This window comes from Artemia franciscana, chromosome 18 (assembly GCF_032884065.1).
Source record: "Artemia franciscana chromosome 18, ASM3288406v1, whole genome shotgun sequence".
Classification (NCBI taxonomy): Eukaryota; Metazoa; Arthropoda; class Branchiopoda; order Anostraca; family Artemiidae; genus Artemia; species Artemia franciscana.
Window position 1 is genome coordinate 19823871 of NC_088880.1, and position 19256 is coordinate 19843126.

At 36.6% G+C, this 19256-nt stretch overlaps 1 protein-coding gene across 6 annotated transcripts in view; it reads right to left on the minus strand.

Moving 5' to 3' along the window:
• Positions 1 to 19256, minus strand: part of LOC136038720 (cytosolic carboxypeptidase 3-like) — a 110204-nt gene that overhangs the window by 27949 nt on the left and 62999 nt on the right. For all 6 annotated transcript variants that reach the window (XM_065722053.1, XM_065722056.1, XM_065722050.1 and 3 more), the window contains 6 exons: positions 15306 to 15452; positions 9715 to 9844; positions 8238 to 8357; positions 7181 to 7300; positions 6540 to 6709; positions 2100 to 2262 (listed from right to left, as the gene is read on the minus strand). In XM_065722053.1, the coding sequence (XP_065578125.1) occupies positions 2100 to 2262; positions 6540 to 6709; positions 7181 to 7300; positions 8238 to 8357; positions 9715 to 9844; positions 15306 to 15452 (850 nt within the window). The remainder of the gene's footprint in view (positions 1 to 2099; positions 2263 to 6539; positions 6710 to 7180; positions 7301 to 8237; positions 8358 to 9714; positions 9845 to 15305; positions 15453 to 19256) is intronic.

A 19256-nucleotide genomic window follows, 5' to 3' on the forward strand; every position in this document is an offset into this window, starting at 1 on the left:
CAGGCTTCAGATCATATAAAGTTTTTTGACGTTGTACCATCAAAATTTATAGGCCGAATTATTATAATAATTATGTTAATTATATTTAACATTTAAATAATGGCTGAACCACTCACACACTATCCCCACGGACTGTGGAGGGGGGGTCATTTTACACATAAAGTCATAGTTATTTAATCTTTCAACTATACTCAACAAAATGACTATCTCAAAATTTTGATCAGATAATTTTAGGGAGAAAATGAGTGTACGAATGTTGCAGATTAATTTGTAAGAATTTAAATTAACCGGAATCACTATTTACATTTAATGCACAGTTATTAGAACTCGACATCACTGATGGTAAGTAATATTTAATTTCAGCTCTTCCATAATAGCTCTGGCAGTTGGACATTTGTCGCGTTCATACATTGCGTGTGGCTGGTACTTGATATTCGCCTTAACACATGCGCGACAAGATGGTTTGCTGGAAAAATGCTAGATAAAATTTGCAGATGGGTGATCTTCTGTATACCATGAGCATTTTCACTACTCTTACATTGTGATTTCGTTTGGCCTTAGAAGCAACACTTGGAACATAATTTCAGATGGGAATGATCTGCACAATGAAATAGCAAAAAGCCGCATTTTACACCATCCTGTTCAACAATCTCCCTACGAACTCTCAAGGCCACTTATATTATCAAATAACGGACATCAGAATCAGCATATCCCTTGGAGAAAATTACTTTCAGGGTTTTTTCACCACTGACTAATCTGTAGATATAAATTTTTGGAATTTGTAGCAAATCCTCCTCGGATCAATCAATTGTACGATTTTTCATTTTAGAGCTCGCAGGACTATAACATGGTGACAAAGGGTGGTTGTATAATTTTCCGACACCAATTTTCCATTTCACTACTGTTGCCATGTTTTTAACGACATGTATTTAATTTATTTAAAACTGATTCTGATGGAATAAAAATATGAAAAGTGACAATAGAACAAACTAGTTTTTCAAAAAATATTCAACTTCAATTTCTTTTCATGTTGTAACAACTAAATTAAATGGCATATTATCAGTAAACTGAGTATTCATTGTATATCAATTACAAAAATTAGAGATACAAATACATGGAATGCACGTGAACATGACTGTTAAAGTCAGCTACAATTTCACTTTGAAAAATCCTCAGGCGAGCATTCCCATACCCCTCCCCCTTTCTCTGTCACCCTTTCGTCTCTTTTTCTCTCAATCGTTCTATGCCAATCTCTCTCTCTCTCTCTCTCTCTCTCTCTCTCTCTCTCTCTCTCTCTCTCTCTCTCTCTCTCTCTCTGTCTTCCTCTAAGTTATATTTAAAGCCTAATTAAAGTGAAGCAAGCGACCATAATGAAATTATGAATCTAATTCTCTTTAATCTGAAACAAACTGCATTCTAGGGAGATCTAATACATTGCCTAATAGAGTAATGCGCAGGTCTAGATGAGTTACGGGAGATGTTATGCACAATATAATGGACTACTATAGAAAAAGAGTATTGCTTTTTTCATTTATCTTGCTAGAATTTGAAACTGGGTACTTATTTTGTGACAAAGGGACTCTCCTAGTCAAAAAACAGGTCATTTAGATGGGAATTTGACGTAGCCTATGAAACAGACAATGTATGAAAATGCAAAACAAAAAAAAACTCTTGGTTAAACTCTTATGGATTCGGCCTGTCAGTAATTGTTTAGATATCGGCACAGGATATCCCCATTTCACTCAGTTTGGTGAAATTTCTCAAAGATTTTACCAGCATTTGACTGGGCCTTTTCATGTTTTACAGACCCAAAATTTCACCAACTTACTATCGCTTAACTGAAATCTCGAAATATTTCAGCAAAACAGTGGCAAAAAATTACTGGTTACCCAGAAAACTTGTTTGTACCAACACCCCCCCCCCAACCCCCTAAGAATATTTTGGATGGTGAATCATCTCCAACGAAGAAAAGCAGGTTCTTCAATACAAAAGTCAAAAGTGGCTTCGTCATATTTGCTTCTAAGAGGCTCGAATAATCCTCAAACCACTGACACTTAAGGAATATAAGTTTAATGCTGTGGTAGCGTGTCAAAACTGACCTTTGCAACTGTGTTCTTATGAAACATGAGAGGAAAAATTTGTTCTAACATGGTTGGTGTTCCGTTTTCATCTCTGGCTTCGCAACCGTACATAAACGAATTGTGGCTCCGTCCATGGCTATGAATATCACAGTACATAAGAACTTCCCTTTCTTCTTGTAGCCTGAAAAAAAAGTATTTAGGAGTTAATTCGTCTGTAAAGATCTTTTTCGTTTTTGTGTAATCCCTGTAATATATATGAAAGCTAAAAAAAAAAACAACTTTGAATGATGTTTTTTTTTCAAATCGGATTTGGCACTTACCGAGTGGTGGACACTAATCGAATTTTCTCAAATTACCGTCATAGCAAGAAAATATAACAAACAAGAAACTGCTAGCACTTAATAGGGAACTTAATTAGGGAACTTAAATTTCCCTAAGAAATATCTTAGGGAAATTTAAGCAGTAATTCGTGCTGAAGTACGTAGAAATTACAGCAAAGATCAATTCAGATGCTTACCACAAGGATGTTTATCTTTGAGTAAAAAAGTAGCATTATTCTGTTCTTGCATGACTTTTGAAAAAAATTGTAAGCAATAAGTCAAGAAAGCAATACACTGTAAATTGCTTATGAGAATTTCTTTACGGGAAAAGATAGCGAACCACATTCAATAGAGTAGAAACAACTAAGAATATCTGTAAGAATAGAATTAAAGTTCTAAGAGAAAAGAGCCTGTTTTTAAAACCACCCCGCAATGTGTGGTTATAGAAACAGAATTTTGGGGGGTTATACACCAAACTAGACGCTTACACATGAATATTTTCGAGGCCGAGGGAGGTTGATGTTGAACAATAGTAAAAAACTATTTTTATGAATATTATAAAAAAGAAGTGTGCAGAAATTCAAGAAATTTTAGGATTTCAGAGGGGCCCGGGCCCCAGTCTCCCCCTCTTCCCTTTTTTTATGTAGGTAAGATTGTACGTAATCGATACAGGAAAACTAAATTCTTTTACAAAAAGTTTTGACAAATTCACATGCATAGGTGACACAAACTGACATATTTTTCAATATTTTATTTTTATTATCTTCATTCTTTTCCCCTTCTACATCTTCAAACAGTCAAAGAAAAAAATACTTTTGTTCTGGGATATTATTGTGACGTAAATTGATACGATGATTTATTTTTTTGTCAACGATTTTCACCTTTATTCACTGGTTCAATCAGACCTTCCTTGGTCTATTCTAATTGCCTAGTAAGTTCAAAGCCGTTGGAAAAACAAATTTCTGGCATTGTTCTTGAAGTCCCAAATTTTTCCAACCAAGTTTATAGCTTTAAATTGCATTGTTCTCATTGAAGTTTGCCGAGCCCTGTAATTTTATAACCAATCAGAAACAAAAAAATGTTTAGGGTCCATTTTCGGGCGCCATGGATGAATACAGCTGAAGTTATATTCAACTCTTTCTAAGTGGTGACCTTTTTGGTCAAGTCTTGGAGATATAATTTCCAATGTGAGCAAAACTAAAGATTATTCTGGTCTATGTGTGCTAAAAAAAATTATGTTTATTAGGTTCCTTGGGCCCAGGATCTCGGCTCTTTAAGCTGTTCAAAAGAAGATCCATGAGTTTTTAGGTCCACTTGACCTAAAACCTCAAACATATAAGTTTGAAACCGTTCAAAAAAAATCGCCGTTTATATGCCCATTTTACGGTCCCCTTGGACTATTAAAGGGTTACAAATATAAGTTCGAAGCTTCCAGGAAGAAAAACTTTTTTGGCCCTCTTTAACATATGTGTTCGAATTGACCGATCTTTCGTCGATTATAAACTTGCTATTTAGGGTCACTTTGGCCCAAATACTTTGAAATTTTTTTCTAAAAACCAATGGAAGTTTTTATGAGTTCACCTTCCCCCAGCCCAATTTTCTCTTGTAATAGTGTTCCTTTGTACCAGGATTTTACAAGTATTATACAAAAAACAAGAGCTAAGAGCTCATATGGCACTTGTGACGAGGCGAGAAGAGCTAAGAGCCAAGAGATCATATGGTATGAGCTCTAACAAAATTCTATGAATCAATAGATTGATTTAAAAGGAAAATAAGAGGCTTAATGCCGGTCAGGATTTAAAATAAGAGCTCTGAGTCACGATGTCCTTCTAAATATCAAAATTCATTAAGATCCGATCACCCACTCGTAAGTTATAAATACCTAATTTTTTATAATTTTTCCTCTCCCTTTAGCCCCCCAGATGGTCGAATTTGGGAAAACGACTTTATCAAGTCAAATTGTGCAGCTTCCTGACACGCCTACCAATTTTCATCGTCCTAGCACGTCCAGAAGCACCAAACTCGCCAAATCACTGAACCCCTCCCCCCAACTCCCCCAAAGAGAGCGAATCCAGTACGATTCTGTCAATCACGTATCAAGGACATTTGTTTATTCTATCCACCAAGCTTCATCCCGTTTCCTCCACTCCAAGTGTTTTTTCCAAGATTTACCCCTCCAACTCCCCCCAATGTCAAAAGATCTGGTTGGGATGTGAAATAAGAGCTCTGAAATCAAATTTCATTAAGATCCGATCATCTATTCGTAAGATAAAAATACCCCAATTTTCACGTTTTCCAAAAATTCCGGTCTCCCCCTCCAACTCCCCCCAATGTAAAAGGATCTGGTCGGAATTTAAAATTAGAACTTTAAAGCACAAGATCCTTCTTAATATCAAATTTCATTAAGATCTGGTCACCCTTTCGTAAGTTACAAATGCCTCAATTTTCAAAATTACCCCCCCCCCCAATTCCACCAAAGAGAGCAGATCCGGTCCGGTTATGTCAGTCACGTATCTTAGACAAGTTTCTATTCTTCCCATCCATTTTCATCCTGATCTCACCCCTTTAAGTATTTTCTAAGATTTCCGGTCCCCCCAACTGCCCCCCCCCCCCAATTACGCTTGATCCGGTTGAGATTTAAAATAAGATATCTGAGTTACGAGGTCCTTCTAAATATGAAGTTTCATGAAGATCCGATCACTCCTTCGTAAGTTAAAAATACGCCATTTTTTCTTATTTTTCAGAATCAAGCCCCCCCCCCCCCAATGGAGCGGATCCGTTCCAATTATTTAAATCACGTATGTAAGACTTCTGATTATTTTACCCACCAAGTTTCATCCCGATCCCTCCAATCTAAGCGTTTTCCATGATTTTAGGTTCCCCCACCCCAAACTCCCCCAATGTCACCAGATCCGGTCATGATTTAAAATAATTACTTTGAGACACGATATCCTTCTAAATATCAAATTTCATTGAGATCCGATCACCCATTCGTAAGGTAAAAATACCTCATTTTTTCTAATTTTTCAGAATTAAGCCCTCCCCCAACTACCCCAAAGAGAGCAGATCCGTTCCTTTTATGTCAATCATGTATCCAGAACTTGTGCTTATTTTTCCCACCAAGTTTCATCCCGATCCCTCCACTCTAAGTGTTTTCCAAGTTTTAGGTTTCCCCCTCCCAACTCCCCCCCCCAAATGTCACCAGATCCGGTCGGGTTTAAAATAAGAGCTCTGAGCCACGATATCCTTCTAAATATCAAATTTCATTGAGATCCGATCACTCGTTCGTAAGTTAAAAATACCTCATTTTTTCTAATTTTTCAGAAATATTACAAAAGTAATAAACTATGTGGAATAGATGTAATTTAGTTTTTGCATAGGAATACTCAAAGAAAAACATTTCACTTAGTGTATTTGATTTTCGAAGAATAGAATAATTGTGTAAAATATAATAATTCTCCCACATAAGAGGGAAGTTTTCGCCCCACACAGCGCTCATATTCCACGCTTATTCATATTCGCAATTATCTGAACACTCATTCAGTTCTTGAGAAAAACTAATAAGCTTTTATTTAATTTTATTTGTAAATTTAAAAGTATGTTCTAATAATTTTTTTTTCATAAATGTTGAATGGGCAGGATGATTTTGACTACGAGCAGAAAAACAGTTCCCATTATTCAGTCTTAATTGTTGCCCGTTACCTTGTTCCACTACTCACCAGATACGGACATTTCTAAAAAAAAGGAAGAAAAGAAGTGTTGCATAAAAAATCGTTTCATTATGACCAAGGAATATCTTTTTGTGAGCGTCAATGCAGTATCATTATCAGCAATTTTTGGTTTGAATTGCAAACAAAAAAAACTTATAGGTCGAAATTAAACCTATAGATATCTTAATTCGGTGATTCTAGAAGGTTTTTGGGCTTTAGATTCACTTTTAGTTTAGATAGATTTTTTTATTTTTAAATGTAAATTTTGGGGCTGGTCTTTATTTCAAATTTGATGCCAAATCTTTGTTTTATGAAATCTGACTGACAAGTTTTCGTTGTTCAAAATTTAGATTATAAATGTGCAAAGAAAATTAGCACCAACAATTGGACTCACCAGGTTTTTAATAAATGATTACATGCAAACTCACTTCTTAATAAGCAGCTTTGTGTGCCAGATAGATGGCGTTGCTTCTCGACTAGCTGCCCTGTACTGACGATTTAAATCTCTACCAGCCAAAGAGCATCGCGAGTTCCCGACAATTACACCATCTGGATTAAGCATGGGAATTATTTTAAAGATGAACTTTTCCCGCAGAGCCTGCAAGAAATGACAATTATCAAATTTGTTGTTGCCCAACACGAAAGTAAAAGCTGATATATACTATAAAATAGTTCCAAATAATAATCTCATCATGGTTGCGACGTCAGGTGTAACCTAGTAAAAATGAACTCCAGCCCACAGTACCTGAAAAATTGTATCTTGAAGAAGAATCGTCATTTCAAGATGATACAGGAATGGTAACTATAATTTCGGTTAATCATAATGGTAAAATTTTATTAAGAAAAATGTATAAAAAATTAACACTATGGAAGGATATTACTAATATTGTTCGCTGTCAGTAATAATGCGTAACTAAATTCTTTAATTACAATATATATTAAAAGAAAAAATTTTTAGTGCCTTGGTGCTCTTTTTTTAATCGAAATTAGGGTCTAAATAGAAAGAAAAGCACAAAATTAATATAAACATGGAAATTAGACGAATAAGGAAGAATAATCTAGTACAAACCTTAGCAGCTGCTGACCTGCTAGTAAGGAAATCAATGATTCCTTTGATAGCCCAAGAAGATGGTGTCTCACAAGGATGAACACGTGCGGTTAAGACTACTGCTGGTCTTAAAACTGGTTCCTAAAGAAATAAAAAATGATTACTGCTAACGTAAAGGAAAAGATAAATGAAGTGCAACTTCTTTGAAAAGTGGATCAACTGAAAATTATTTCAGTGTATCAGTAAACCATATAACACTAAAACCCGTAGACTTTGTAAATTATGAAAATTCAAACAAACAAAAAAGAAATTGGATAAGCAACATTCTGATAAAATATTACTATTTACGCAAAGCGTGGGATTTATTTGGAACTTGGCATTAAATATGGTAATCTTTCTTGTTTTTTTTAATAGCCCCGTGTTCTCTTAGTATTTCATTATTTTATATATCGATCTTTTATACATCAATCAAAATATTGAATCTTTCTATCTTTCTTATTCTATTTCCCAAAATTTTACTAATTCTTTTTGTCTATTCTTTTTGTGTATTCTTTTTGTGTATATTTTGAGTTTGTTGGATGAATGGTTACTTTTTGAGAGGTTTGTTAGACTTCGGAAGCTAGAGCTAGTAAGTGCAATGGCCTAGCTTCATGATTGTATATTGGAATTGCATAATATGATTGTATAACACGAGATTTTCTTCGTTTTTAGACACATGCTTTACAGCAGAAGGAGCAACGACTGTGCGAAAGAGATGCGGCGTTGAGTTACCACATGCTTTGTGTGGTATAACAACTCTCTCCTCTCTCTCTGTCTCTTTATTCCACTATCTCTTTCTCTTTATCTATATATTTATTCCTCTCTCTTTCTCCGCTATCCCTTGCTTTCCATTTATTTAGTCATTCTGAGTTTCGATACCTGTCGCTTTGTTCAGTAATGAAAAACTTGAATCAGAAGCAAATGCAGCAATTGCTATATTCAACCATCATTAAATTATAGAACCCATAAAATCATTGTTATAATTACAAGATAAACATACAAAGCATAAAAAACAGGCCCTTTTTTTAAATTGACTTACTAGATTGGTGGTTTCAACTGAAGATTGAGGTTGAGTAATGGTCAGCACATGGACACAATTCCCAGCCAGACTTCTACAGAGAAGTCGAACCTTACAAATCTTTGACTTAACAGGATCCGCCTGTAATATAAAAGTAGTAAAGAGATGTGCATGTTTTTCCGTGAATTTTCGAGGCTATCAACTTCGCTGAGATACTTGTTACTGGTATACAATGTTTTCATCGGCACTAGATTATTGGTGTGCTACTTAACATGAGAATGGTAAGTTTTACTTGACGTCCTCAGTAGAGGAACTTTCAAGATCTTTTACGGGTACTGGTAGGTTGTTCACCTATGGTATCTACTTTAGAGTAATTACAAATTAGACCAGGATAATGTTTATAAAGGAGTTGTGATTTACTGGAATTGCGATTACGTGCCCTCTAGCGTGACGCATATTTTTTTAGTTTCAGTAGGGTACCACTCAAAGGATTTTTATTTAAGGGCAAAAACATTTTTCTATCCAACGGTAGCTGGTACAAAACCTTATTCTATGGAATCACGTTAGGGCCTAAAGCGAAGTTGGATAGATTTTTAAGCAAAATGTTTCACAGCTAAAACAAGTACGGCTATAAGCTCATTATTCTTCTAAGCTACCTGAAGGTGAGACATCTAATAGCCCTGTCCTCCACTTTACTCTATTTAAAATTTCCAAATAGCGCAACCAGTAGTACACCCCCGAGAAACCCCTCGTGCATAAGCAATTTTTGATAGGCACAGAATCCATTCGACATTTGTTGCTTTTTACAAATAATATTAGACAGTTTTAACGGATTATTAATAAAATTTTGAAATAGAATTCCAGAATGTTTAGTATTACATAGTTTAAATGATATATTAATACGATACGCCAATAAAACAAACTTTCACGCAAAAATTAGGTTTGAATGAATGCACCCTGTAGTGTCATCACTTCTGGTGTCAAATTTTTACAATTATCTCTTCGATACAAAGTGATATGAAAAAAAAAAGAAAATCAAAAATTACATTGGAGGAATTCATTTGTTACTAAGTTAGTACTCGCGGATCAATATTTGTAATCTAGCCAAGATCTAGAATGCAAAAGTTTTTACTTATTTACGGTCATAACTCCGAAAAAAAGACTTTAACAATAAATCACTGGTCAAAATTGCATCGAACATACATGTTACCAGCAAGCTGCTTTGAGCCCGACATGAAAAAAAAGGGGCCTTGGGATATAGCTTTCTAAATTTCAAGATTTTTTGTATTACTTTTGAAATCCGTTGTTGCGTTTTTCTGGTATTTTAACGAGTATGCTCCTACCACCAAACGGATCAGGTGAAGACACGTGAAGACACGTCCTCTTTGATTTTACACTGTAGAGAAGACTGTGCAGAGAGAAAAAAGCTCCAATGAGGCAATTTTTTGGTATTGATAAATGTATAGGACTAGGCGAAGAGAGGATAACATTAATCTACCTGGATATTTGACAAGTAGCTTTGCAAATCCGTATAGGTGTATGGGTAACAGCTCGCCAAATAAACGACATCATCAGTATATGGAAAATTAATAGCAAACGTTAATGTGTAGGTCTGAACACCATCAACCCTAGAAGAAAAGCAATGGCAAATTATCTTCAGTGTCTGACACAAAACATCAAAAACGAAACAATTCCGAATGCTTTTTACGATTAGTAATTATGAAGGAAGAAGTAATTATGAATTTGTTGAGATTGAATGTAGTGAGGTTGCAACTTACTGTACAATCAAATGTAATATATTTATGGAAGTGTATTCCTTTCGTTTAACTCTTAGAGTTAGTGTGGAAATCATCTGATTGCTTTGTCTCTCAGAAGCTGCTTGAAAGCTTTTTTTGCAGGTTTGTCACAAGAAAAATGTTTGAGACAATCAATATTTTAATGCGACTAACCAAATACAACTGGTAAAAAAAACAAGATAATTATTATACAAAACTCTGAGTTATAATTATTATGGTGACTTGTAAATTTATTTTGGTTGTTGATTTTATGTCAGTAAGTCTCACTTTATAAACTTTAAGGTACACTTTCAAATTGTTTCATTGAAATATCTTTGTTGAGTAAATGCACTATTTCTTTACAAAAGACAGGTAGCGTTTCCCAAAGTTCAACGTTCTGATGTGAATTACAGATCTCGATCTATTAATTCCTGGAAACAAGCAACAACAAAATTGCTTGAAATAACGGAAAACAAGAATTGCTGCTTGATTTTGGTTTGAATGTACGATTCAATTGGGGCGTGAATCTTACGGAAAGATTCACTTTTCAACGGCTTTTTTATTTCTGTTGTCTCCCCCTGTCTCACTGCTTTCGCTTTGATCAAAAAATTTCAAAAGGTACGATAGCTTCAATCGGCCCTGCAGCCTCTTATACTTTCTGTCACCTCCATTCAATTGAGTTGTTCAATTTGATTGGTATCTCTGGCCCACGAACCCGGTATGACTTAACAATCAAAAGGGAGGCTCCTTTCTATCATCTGCCAATGTCTGCAGCACTATATCGCGTGCAGCGCTATTTAGGTAGCAATACGAGTCTACAGCAATATAAGTTTTTAATTATTGTAAAATTCTGGCTAAAGCATCAAAGATTCGTTTTGTTGTTTGCTAACTGAATCAAAAGCTATTGGAAACTATCGTTTAAAACTAATTCAATTGATTTGTTCAATTTGATTGGTATCTCTGGCCCAAGAACCCGGTATGACTTAACAATCAAAAGGGAGCCTTCTTTCTATCATCTGCCAATGTCTGCAGCACTATATCACGTGCAGCGCTATTTAGGTAGTAATAAGAGTCTACAGCAATATAAGTTTTTAACTATTGTAAAATTCCGGCTAAAGCATCAAAGATTCGATTTGTTGTTTGCTAACTGAATCAAAAGTTATTGGAAACTATCGTTTAAAACTAATTAATACAGGTAAAACTGTATTTTGAATTAAGACAAATAAAAAAGTCAAAAATTTTAATTTTTGCTGATTTAGGGACGGAAAATGTTTCACAGCTAAGGATTTCCCGATTAAGAAGGGTTAAGGTTGCAAAAAGCCTCGTTTATACATCACTTGAAAAAAGTGTCTTTCAACTTAGTGTGCAAGTCTCCTTTAGAAGTCTACATAAGCAAGAGCTTATTACAAAGGGGCAGGAGGGATAAAAAGGATGAAAGTTCGTCAAAACATCGAAAAAGGGGTAACCTGTTACAATTGTGAGAGATCAATATTTGAAAAGCTACAAAATCCAATCGCGTCTGCCTAAGTGTATGAGCTATTTTTTCTTATTATTACAGACTTCATAGCTCCATCAGATATGATGATTTGCTGCTAGTCCTGGTAATTACCGCATTTTCCAGCACTAAGGTATTTATCATGCCTTCTTTTGAACGCGTCAAGGGAAAGATTTTCCGGGATTACCTCTACCGGCAATCTATTCCATGTGACAACCGATCACCGTGCAAAACTCGTTTTCAGATATTCTTGGCGGGGAGTAACCTGCTCAAAGTAGTCTTGACGAGCTGTACTTCGGCGAGTTGATCTCAAGGGCTTTGTTCTATTAGAAACAAGCTTCGATAGCTCCTCTGATGAAGAATTAGACATGCACGTGTAGAAAACCGACATGGAAACCACGACGAGGTGTTCCTGGATCAGCTGTGGGGTTAGCTTTCGCGTTGCCAGAGGTTAATGCACGAAATGCTTTATTTTGGATTTGTTGGAGTTGAGCGATGTGGCTTTTTGGTGCACCAGCGAAGGGAAGATATGTATATTCCATGACAGGTCTGATACACGAAATGAAAACTGGCAGAATACACTCATCAAAGAGAAGACTTTTGCATCTTAGGATAACTCCTAGCTTCTTGGAGCAATAGGATTTAATTTTACTGAGATTCTCAGTCCATGAGAGATCTAAAGAGAAATTAACTCCAAGCAGGTGCAGTGTATCAACTCACGTTGTTACTTGACGTTATAGTCCTGACGAGCTTTACTTCGGAGAGTTGATCACAAGGACTTAGTTCTATTAGAAACAAGCTTTGATAGCTCCTCTGATAGAGGGTTAGACATGTACGTGTAGAAAACCGACATAGAAGCCACGTCGAGGTGTTCCTGGATCAACTGTGGGGTTTTAGCTTTCGTGTTGCCAGAGGTTGGTGCACGAATTGCTCTATTTTCAATTTGTGGGACTTGAGCGATGTGGCTTTTAGGTGCACCAGCGAAGAGTAGACATGCATATTCCATGACAGGTTTTACACACGAAATGAAAAGTTGCAGAATAGACTCATCAGGGAGAAGAATTTTGCATCTTAGGATAACTCCTAGCTTATTGGAGCTCTTTGGTTTCCAAGGCGTTTGGTTTTAAGGTGGTTTTCAAGGAGCTCTTTGGTTTTCAAGGCGTTAAAACTTACAAGTCATGCATCTACCCACGCCTCTACCCTCTCCAGGTCAGCCTGAAGCTCCTTATGGGGTTCACTGGGATCTTCGTCTTTTGCAATTGATGTTTTTGATGCTGTGTCATCAGCAAAGTGGTGAGGTTTCTTCACAAGGTTGTCCCCTAGGTCGTTTATGAACACCAAGAAAAGAGTTGGCCCAAGAATACTTCCTTCGGTTACTCCTGATAAGTTTAGGTGTTCTTTTGATACGAAGCGATCAAGGACAACTTGCAATAATCATTGACAAAGAAAGTCAGTAAGTACCTCAAATAGTCGACCATCAATTCCATAGGCTTTCAGTTTCCAAAGAAGTCCCTTGTGCCATACACGATCAAAGGCTTTTGCGATGTCAAAGGAGAGAAGGCGAATATCGTGCCCCTGAAAAAGGAACTCAGCCCACTTTTGATACTGTGCAATGAGACAGTCTAATGTAGACTGTTTTCTGCGGAAACCGTATTGCGTGTCTGCAAGCAACAGATGTGAATCAAGATATTGATAAAGGGTCTTTATAATGACGCTTTCATAAGCTTTACCTGCGCAGGACAGGAAACTTATTGGACGAAACTATCCTACATTAGTAAGGTTGGACTCTATCTTTGGAACAGGGACTACATAAGCAGTTTTCCCGGCTTCCAGGAATGTTCCCACTACAAAGCATTTTCTATACAGAGAGGCGAGAGGACCAGCAAGCTCAGGGGCACATATTGGATGTGATTGGGATTCTTGTCAGTTCTTGAAGCTTTGGTGATATCCAGCTGGCTTAGTGTTCTGAGCACCACACTAATAATTATGTCAGCACTGGTGATTTTTGCATCAGTTTGTGGCGGAAAGGGGGGAGGGAAAGGGGGGAGGGGAGAATCCGTCTTCACCAAGTTGGGAGACCTTTGAAGAGGCTTGTACAAGAGCATCTGCCTTTTCCTGGCCTGACTGGATCATCGTTAATTCAAAACAAAGCCTGGGACTTGATGTTAATTTAGATGACGGTAGAACTTAGAACATAGGGGGGCTTTGAGTGCCCCTGCTTTGCAGGGGCACTTTTAGTTTGTCTACAAACTTGTGCTTTTAATTGCCTCAAGCTTGACGTGCAGATTTAAAGACTCGTTTCAAGCTCTAATAAAAGCAGCCTGGTCCTCGTCGGATTCAATCAAACACCATTTCTTGTGAGCCTTTTTTCTGGCCCTAGTTGCCTTTCTACAACCAACATTGAACCAAGGCTTATTTCGAGATGAGACCTTTACTCTTTTGATTGCTCAATGGGGGAAGAATTGCTCAATGGCTTCTGTAATGACTTTTTCGTAAAGTACCACTGCTTTATCAGGGGCTTCTCTTAAAAATTTACTCCACGGCTTTGCCGATAAAAAGTTACGCAGACCATTCCAGTCTGATGAGCCACTCGTACTTTAGAGGTGGAGGCATTTTGAGATTTCCACGAGCTATAAGTGCCACATGGTTGCTAGCAAAAGGCTAGCTTTCAACAATAAAGGAATCCGAATGATCAGTTAAGAAGAGATGATTCACGAGAGCCAACATAAGTGTCAAATTCAACAAATTGTTCTAGGGCACAAGCAGGACTTAGGTCTAGCAGAGCAACACCTTCTGCATCAGTCGTACGACTTTTCAGAAAGTTGCCATTATGAATGTTGAAGTCTACTTGGATTATTATACCTGATCTAGGAAACTTTTGCTTCACAAATTCCAAGCAATCTTCCAGACGATGGGTGATTTTCATCTTTGGTGGGTTATAGCCTATCAATAACAAAATGTACCGAATATGCAATAGCCTATACAATCTGCACTCAAACCAAAATCATGAGAAATACTCGTAATGCGTTTTAGTTTTAAACGATCGATAATTTAGCAAGTATTCTTAGGAGCCACTATTTTCTAGCCAGAGTAAAATCATTTTCAATCAGATTGTTATGTTTCTCCTCTTTAATCTTCTTACATAACATTAATTCCTGAAAACATTTACGAAGTAATATTATACTTTAGAATCCCTTTTGACGAGGTAATACTAAGGAAATCATCGCAAATTGTTTGTTCGTTAATAGAGCATTCTGCCAATATTGTTTGTAACCGAGAAAAGGATGACTACACAATTCGGATTAGCGGAATTATGCTTTGGAGAAAACCAGCATTTCCCAAGGATATATGTAGGCAAGAGAAGAATATGCTAATCGAATTGAATAATAATTTTGGTGGATAGGGTTTAATTTCAAATTATAAGCAAAATATCAGGCATCGACATTTGATTAGCATAGGCAACTTGTTTGGGTTGTAACTGGTGATGAAAGCTAGAAATTTTGATGTGTTGCAGTTTGGAAGCATGTATTGTAGCCTGAAGGAGAGGGGACTAAAAACCTTGAGACTTCAGGAGGAGCAAAGGCCTACTCACCTGGCACAAAACCTTGACAAAAATGGTTTTCTTTTAAAATTAAAAAGTTGGCTGAACACACATATGCCTAACAATACAGAGTTGATATATTTTTTATTTTGAAATTATCCTGTATATGAGAGAGACTGTTCCTTTTTCAAGTAGCTAATAATACAAAACATCTATGATCATAGGTATGCATAGTAAATTATACTCATGAAGCAACAAACTAAAATTAAAAAACTTGCAGTGACTCATTTTTGAAGTACGTTATGTTATCTCCACATCTTTGCCAGCCTATATTCGATACGCTTGCGTTCTTTTCAGAATACATCAATGGTTTTAGCCCATCTCTGTACAAACTGTCAGATTTCAGCATGTTCACTATAGAAAACCTGTAAAAAAGGAAAAATTTAATAAATTATAATAACTTATCAGGTTATTATAGCAAAAAAACCTCGCTTGAATACCAAGATTTTGTTGCCAAGTGCTCATAGAACTGTTATTTTGTAGCTGTTGATCTGAACTTTTGTATTTATGGCAATTAAGCCATCCTCTAGATTTTGCAAGACACCTTTTTTATGGCACTTGGTATTAACCAAGTGACGTATAGCAATCGCAAATTCTGTCGGTCTGTCTGTCGGTCCCGGTTTTGCTACTTTAGGCACTTCCAGGTAAGATAGGACGATGAACTTTGGCGGGCATATCAGGTACCAGACCAGATTAAATTAGAAATAGTCTTTTTTCCGATTCGACTATCTGGGGGGAGGGAGTGGTGGCCGGTCAATTTGGAAAAAATAGAAAAAATGAAGTGTTTTTAACTTACGAACGGTTGATCAGATCTTAATGAAATTTGATGTTTGGATGGATATCGTGTCTCAGAGCTCTTATTTTAATTCCGACCGGATCTGGTGACATTGGGGAGGAGTTGGGAAGGGGAAACCTAAAATCTTGCAAAACACTTAGAGTGGAGGGATCGGGATGAAACCTGGTGGGAAAAATAAGCACAAGTCCTAGATACATGATTGACATAACCGGAACAGATCTGCTCTCTTTGGGGTAGTTAAGGGGGGGGTTAATTCTGAAAAATTAAAAAAATGAGGTATTTTTAACTTACGAACGGGTGATCGGATCTCAAAGAAATTTGATATTTAGAAGGATATCGTGTCTCAAGGCTCTTATTTTAAATCCCGACAGGATCTGGTGACATTGGGGGGAGTTTGGGGGGACCTAAAATCATGGAAAACACTTAGAGCGGAGGGATCGGGATGAAACTTGGTGGGAAAAATAAGCAGAAGTCTTGGATACGTGATCGACATAATTGGAACGGATCCGCTCTATTTGGGGGAATTTGGGGGGGGGGTAATTCTGAAAAATTAGAAAAAATTACGTATTTTTAACTTACGATTCGAAAGAGTGATCGGATCTTCATGAAACTTCATATTTAGAAGGACTTCGTAACTCAGGTCTCTTATTTTAAATCTCAACCGGATCCAGCCTCATTGGAGGGGGCAGTTGGGGGAGGGGACCGGAAATCTTAGAAAATACTTAAAGCGGAGAGATCAGGATGAAACTGGATGGGAAGAATAAAAACAAGTCTAAGATACGTGACTGACATAACCGGACCGGATTTACTCTTTTTGGTGGAGTTGAGGGGGGGGGGGTAATTCAGAAAATGATGTATTTGTAACTTGCGAACGGGTGATCAGATCTTAATGAAATTTGATATTTAGAAGGATATTGTACTTTAAAGCTGTTATTTTAAATTTCGACCAGATCCTGTGATATTGGGGGGAGTTGGAGGGGGAAACCGGAATTCTTGGAAAACGTGAAAATTGGAGTATTTTTATCTTACGAATAGGTGATCGGATCTTAATGAAACTTGATATATAGAAGGATCTTATGTCTCAGATGCTCCATTTTCGACTCGACTAGGATCAGGGACATAGGGAGCTGGAGGAGGGAAACAGCAATCTTGGAAAACGCTTAGAGTGGGGAGATCGGGATGAAACTTGATGGGAAGAATAAGCATAAGTTCTAGATATGTGATTGATATAATTAGAACTGATCCGTTCTCTTTGGAGGAGCTGGGGGGTGTTAATTTGGAAAAATTAGAAAAATTGAGGTATTTTTAACTTAAGAACGGGTGACCGGATCTTAATGAAATTTGATATTTAGAAGGAATTCATGTCTCAGAGCTCTTATTTCAAATCCCGTGCATATCAGTTGACATTGGGGGGAGTTGGAGGGGGAAATCGGAAATCTTGGAAAACGCTTAGAGTGGAGGAATCGGGATGAAGCTTGGTGGATAGCATAAGCAAATGTCGTAGATACGTGATTGACGTAGCCGTATTGGATTCGCTCTCTTTGGGGGAGTTGGGGGGAGGGGTTCAGTGCTTTGGCGAGTTTGGTGCTTCTGGACGTGCTAGGACGATGAAAATTGGTAGGCGTTTCAGGGAGCTGCACAAATTGACTTGATAAAGTCGTTTTCCCAGATTCCACCATCTGGGGGGCTAAAGGGAGAGGAAAAATTAGAAAAAATTATGTATTTATAACTTACAAGTGGGTGATCAGATCTTAATGAATTTTAATATTTAGAAGGACAATGTGACTCAGAGCTCTTATCTTAAATCCCGACCGGCATTAAGCCTCTGATTTTCCTTTTAAATCAATCTATTGATTCTTAGAATTTTGTTAGAGCTCATACCATATGAGCTCTTGGCTCTTAGCTCTTCTGGCCTTGTCACAAGTGCCATATGAGCTCTTAGCTCTTGTTTATATCTCCATTGAAATGAAATAAAGCAAAACTACCCTTAATAGTTAGATTTTTAGTTTTTTTTCCTTATGAAAAAAAAACTGAGAAAAAGCCTTTTTTCCCCCTCCAAATTTTCGTGACTCTTCACCATGAAATCCAAGCAAAGTAAGCAGAATGATTTGCAGTCCTATTGGTGATCCAATAAAACTATGATATACCTAAATCTTTTAATATATCAATTTTCTATCACAAAAGTTTTTCAATGAAAGGTAAAGATTGAATTTAAAAAGGACTTTGATAATAATAAAACCTGTTTTATATGCAGTTGAATGCACAAAATATAAGGCTTTGCACAGCCAATCTTTTTCTAAATTTTGGAACAGAAAAGGAATAAAAGCCAATTATAGTGAATCGTACCCAAAGATTATTTTAAGAACATTAAACTTGAATGTCAAAACTGGAAGCTGAGGAAGGGAATAACAATTCTCGTATACACTTCAGAGAGCCTTGACAGGTCACAGTAAAAATGTAAGCAAAGAGGCCCTCGTCAATTGAAACAGGAATCTATAAAAACGGGGTTTTGATTATAATATCTATGATTCATGTTTATCCTTAATATGAAAACTGTACTAATTTAAAGCCGCTCATTAAAATCTATTATCATGGCAAAATTTACATGATTATAGAAATAGGAATGAAACTCTCCAAAGAAGGCGAAGATCTTGATGAAATTATGCAATTAAATTCAAATGTACAAGAACCCTAAAGGTACCTAGGTAATAAAGGTACCTAAAGGTAATTGATACCTAAAGGTACCTATAAAATATGAAGTTTCTTCCTTTTCATATGACTCCTCCTCCCTCAGCATTGACAATTGCCTGTTTCGGATAGTTATACTTTAGTTCGAAAAGCAGATACACTAAATGAACTCTTTTTCTTGAAGCGTTGATTTGCAAAGATTAATTTTTTATTTAGAGAGTTGTTTTTTTAAGGGGGGCAATAGCCCTCTTAAAATTTAGGGTAATCCTAGGCACGCATGTTATTAGAAACCACGAGAGATAAAATAAATAAATAAAAGCAAGTGAGGTAAAAATACGTAAGAAGGAGGACACCCCTTCTCAACTCATCACTTTTTACATTAGAATACTATAGTGCTTCAAAAAACTTCTTATTCCAATTAGACAGCCCTCGTGTTTGAGCAATCACTCTTAATGGATTGGGACATAAAGTCAAACTTTAGTGTAGAAAGTGAAGGGTTGTGAAGGGGCCAACTCTCATTATATACGGAATAATTTCTGTTCGTTTAGGTTCTGGTGTCACACTTTTCAATCATTCGAAAAAACCTTACTTTCATTTAAAAAATATTAAATTTGATAAAATAAACAAAAACGCTCGAACAGCTAGAAGCTGTTCGAATCAAGCTGCTATATCAAAGCTGCTATAT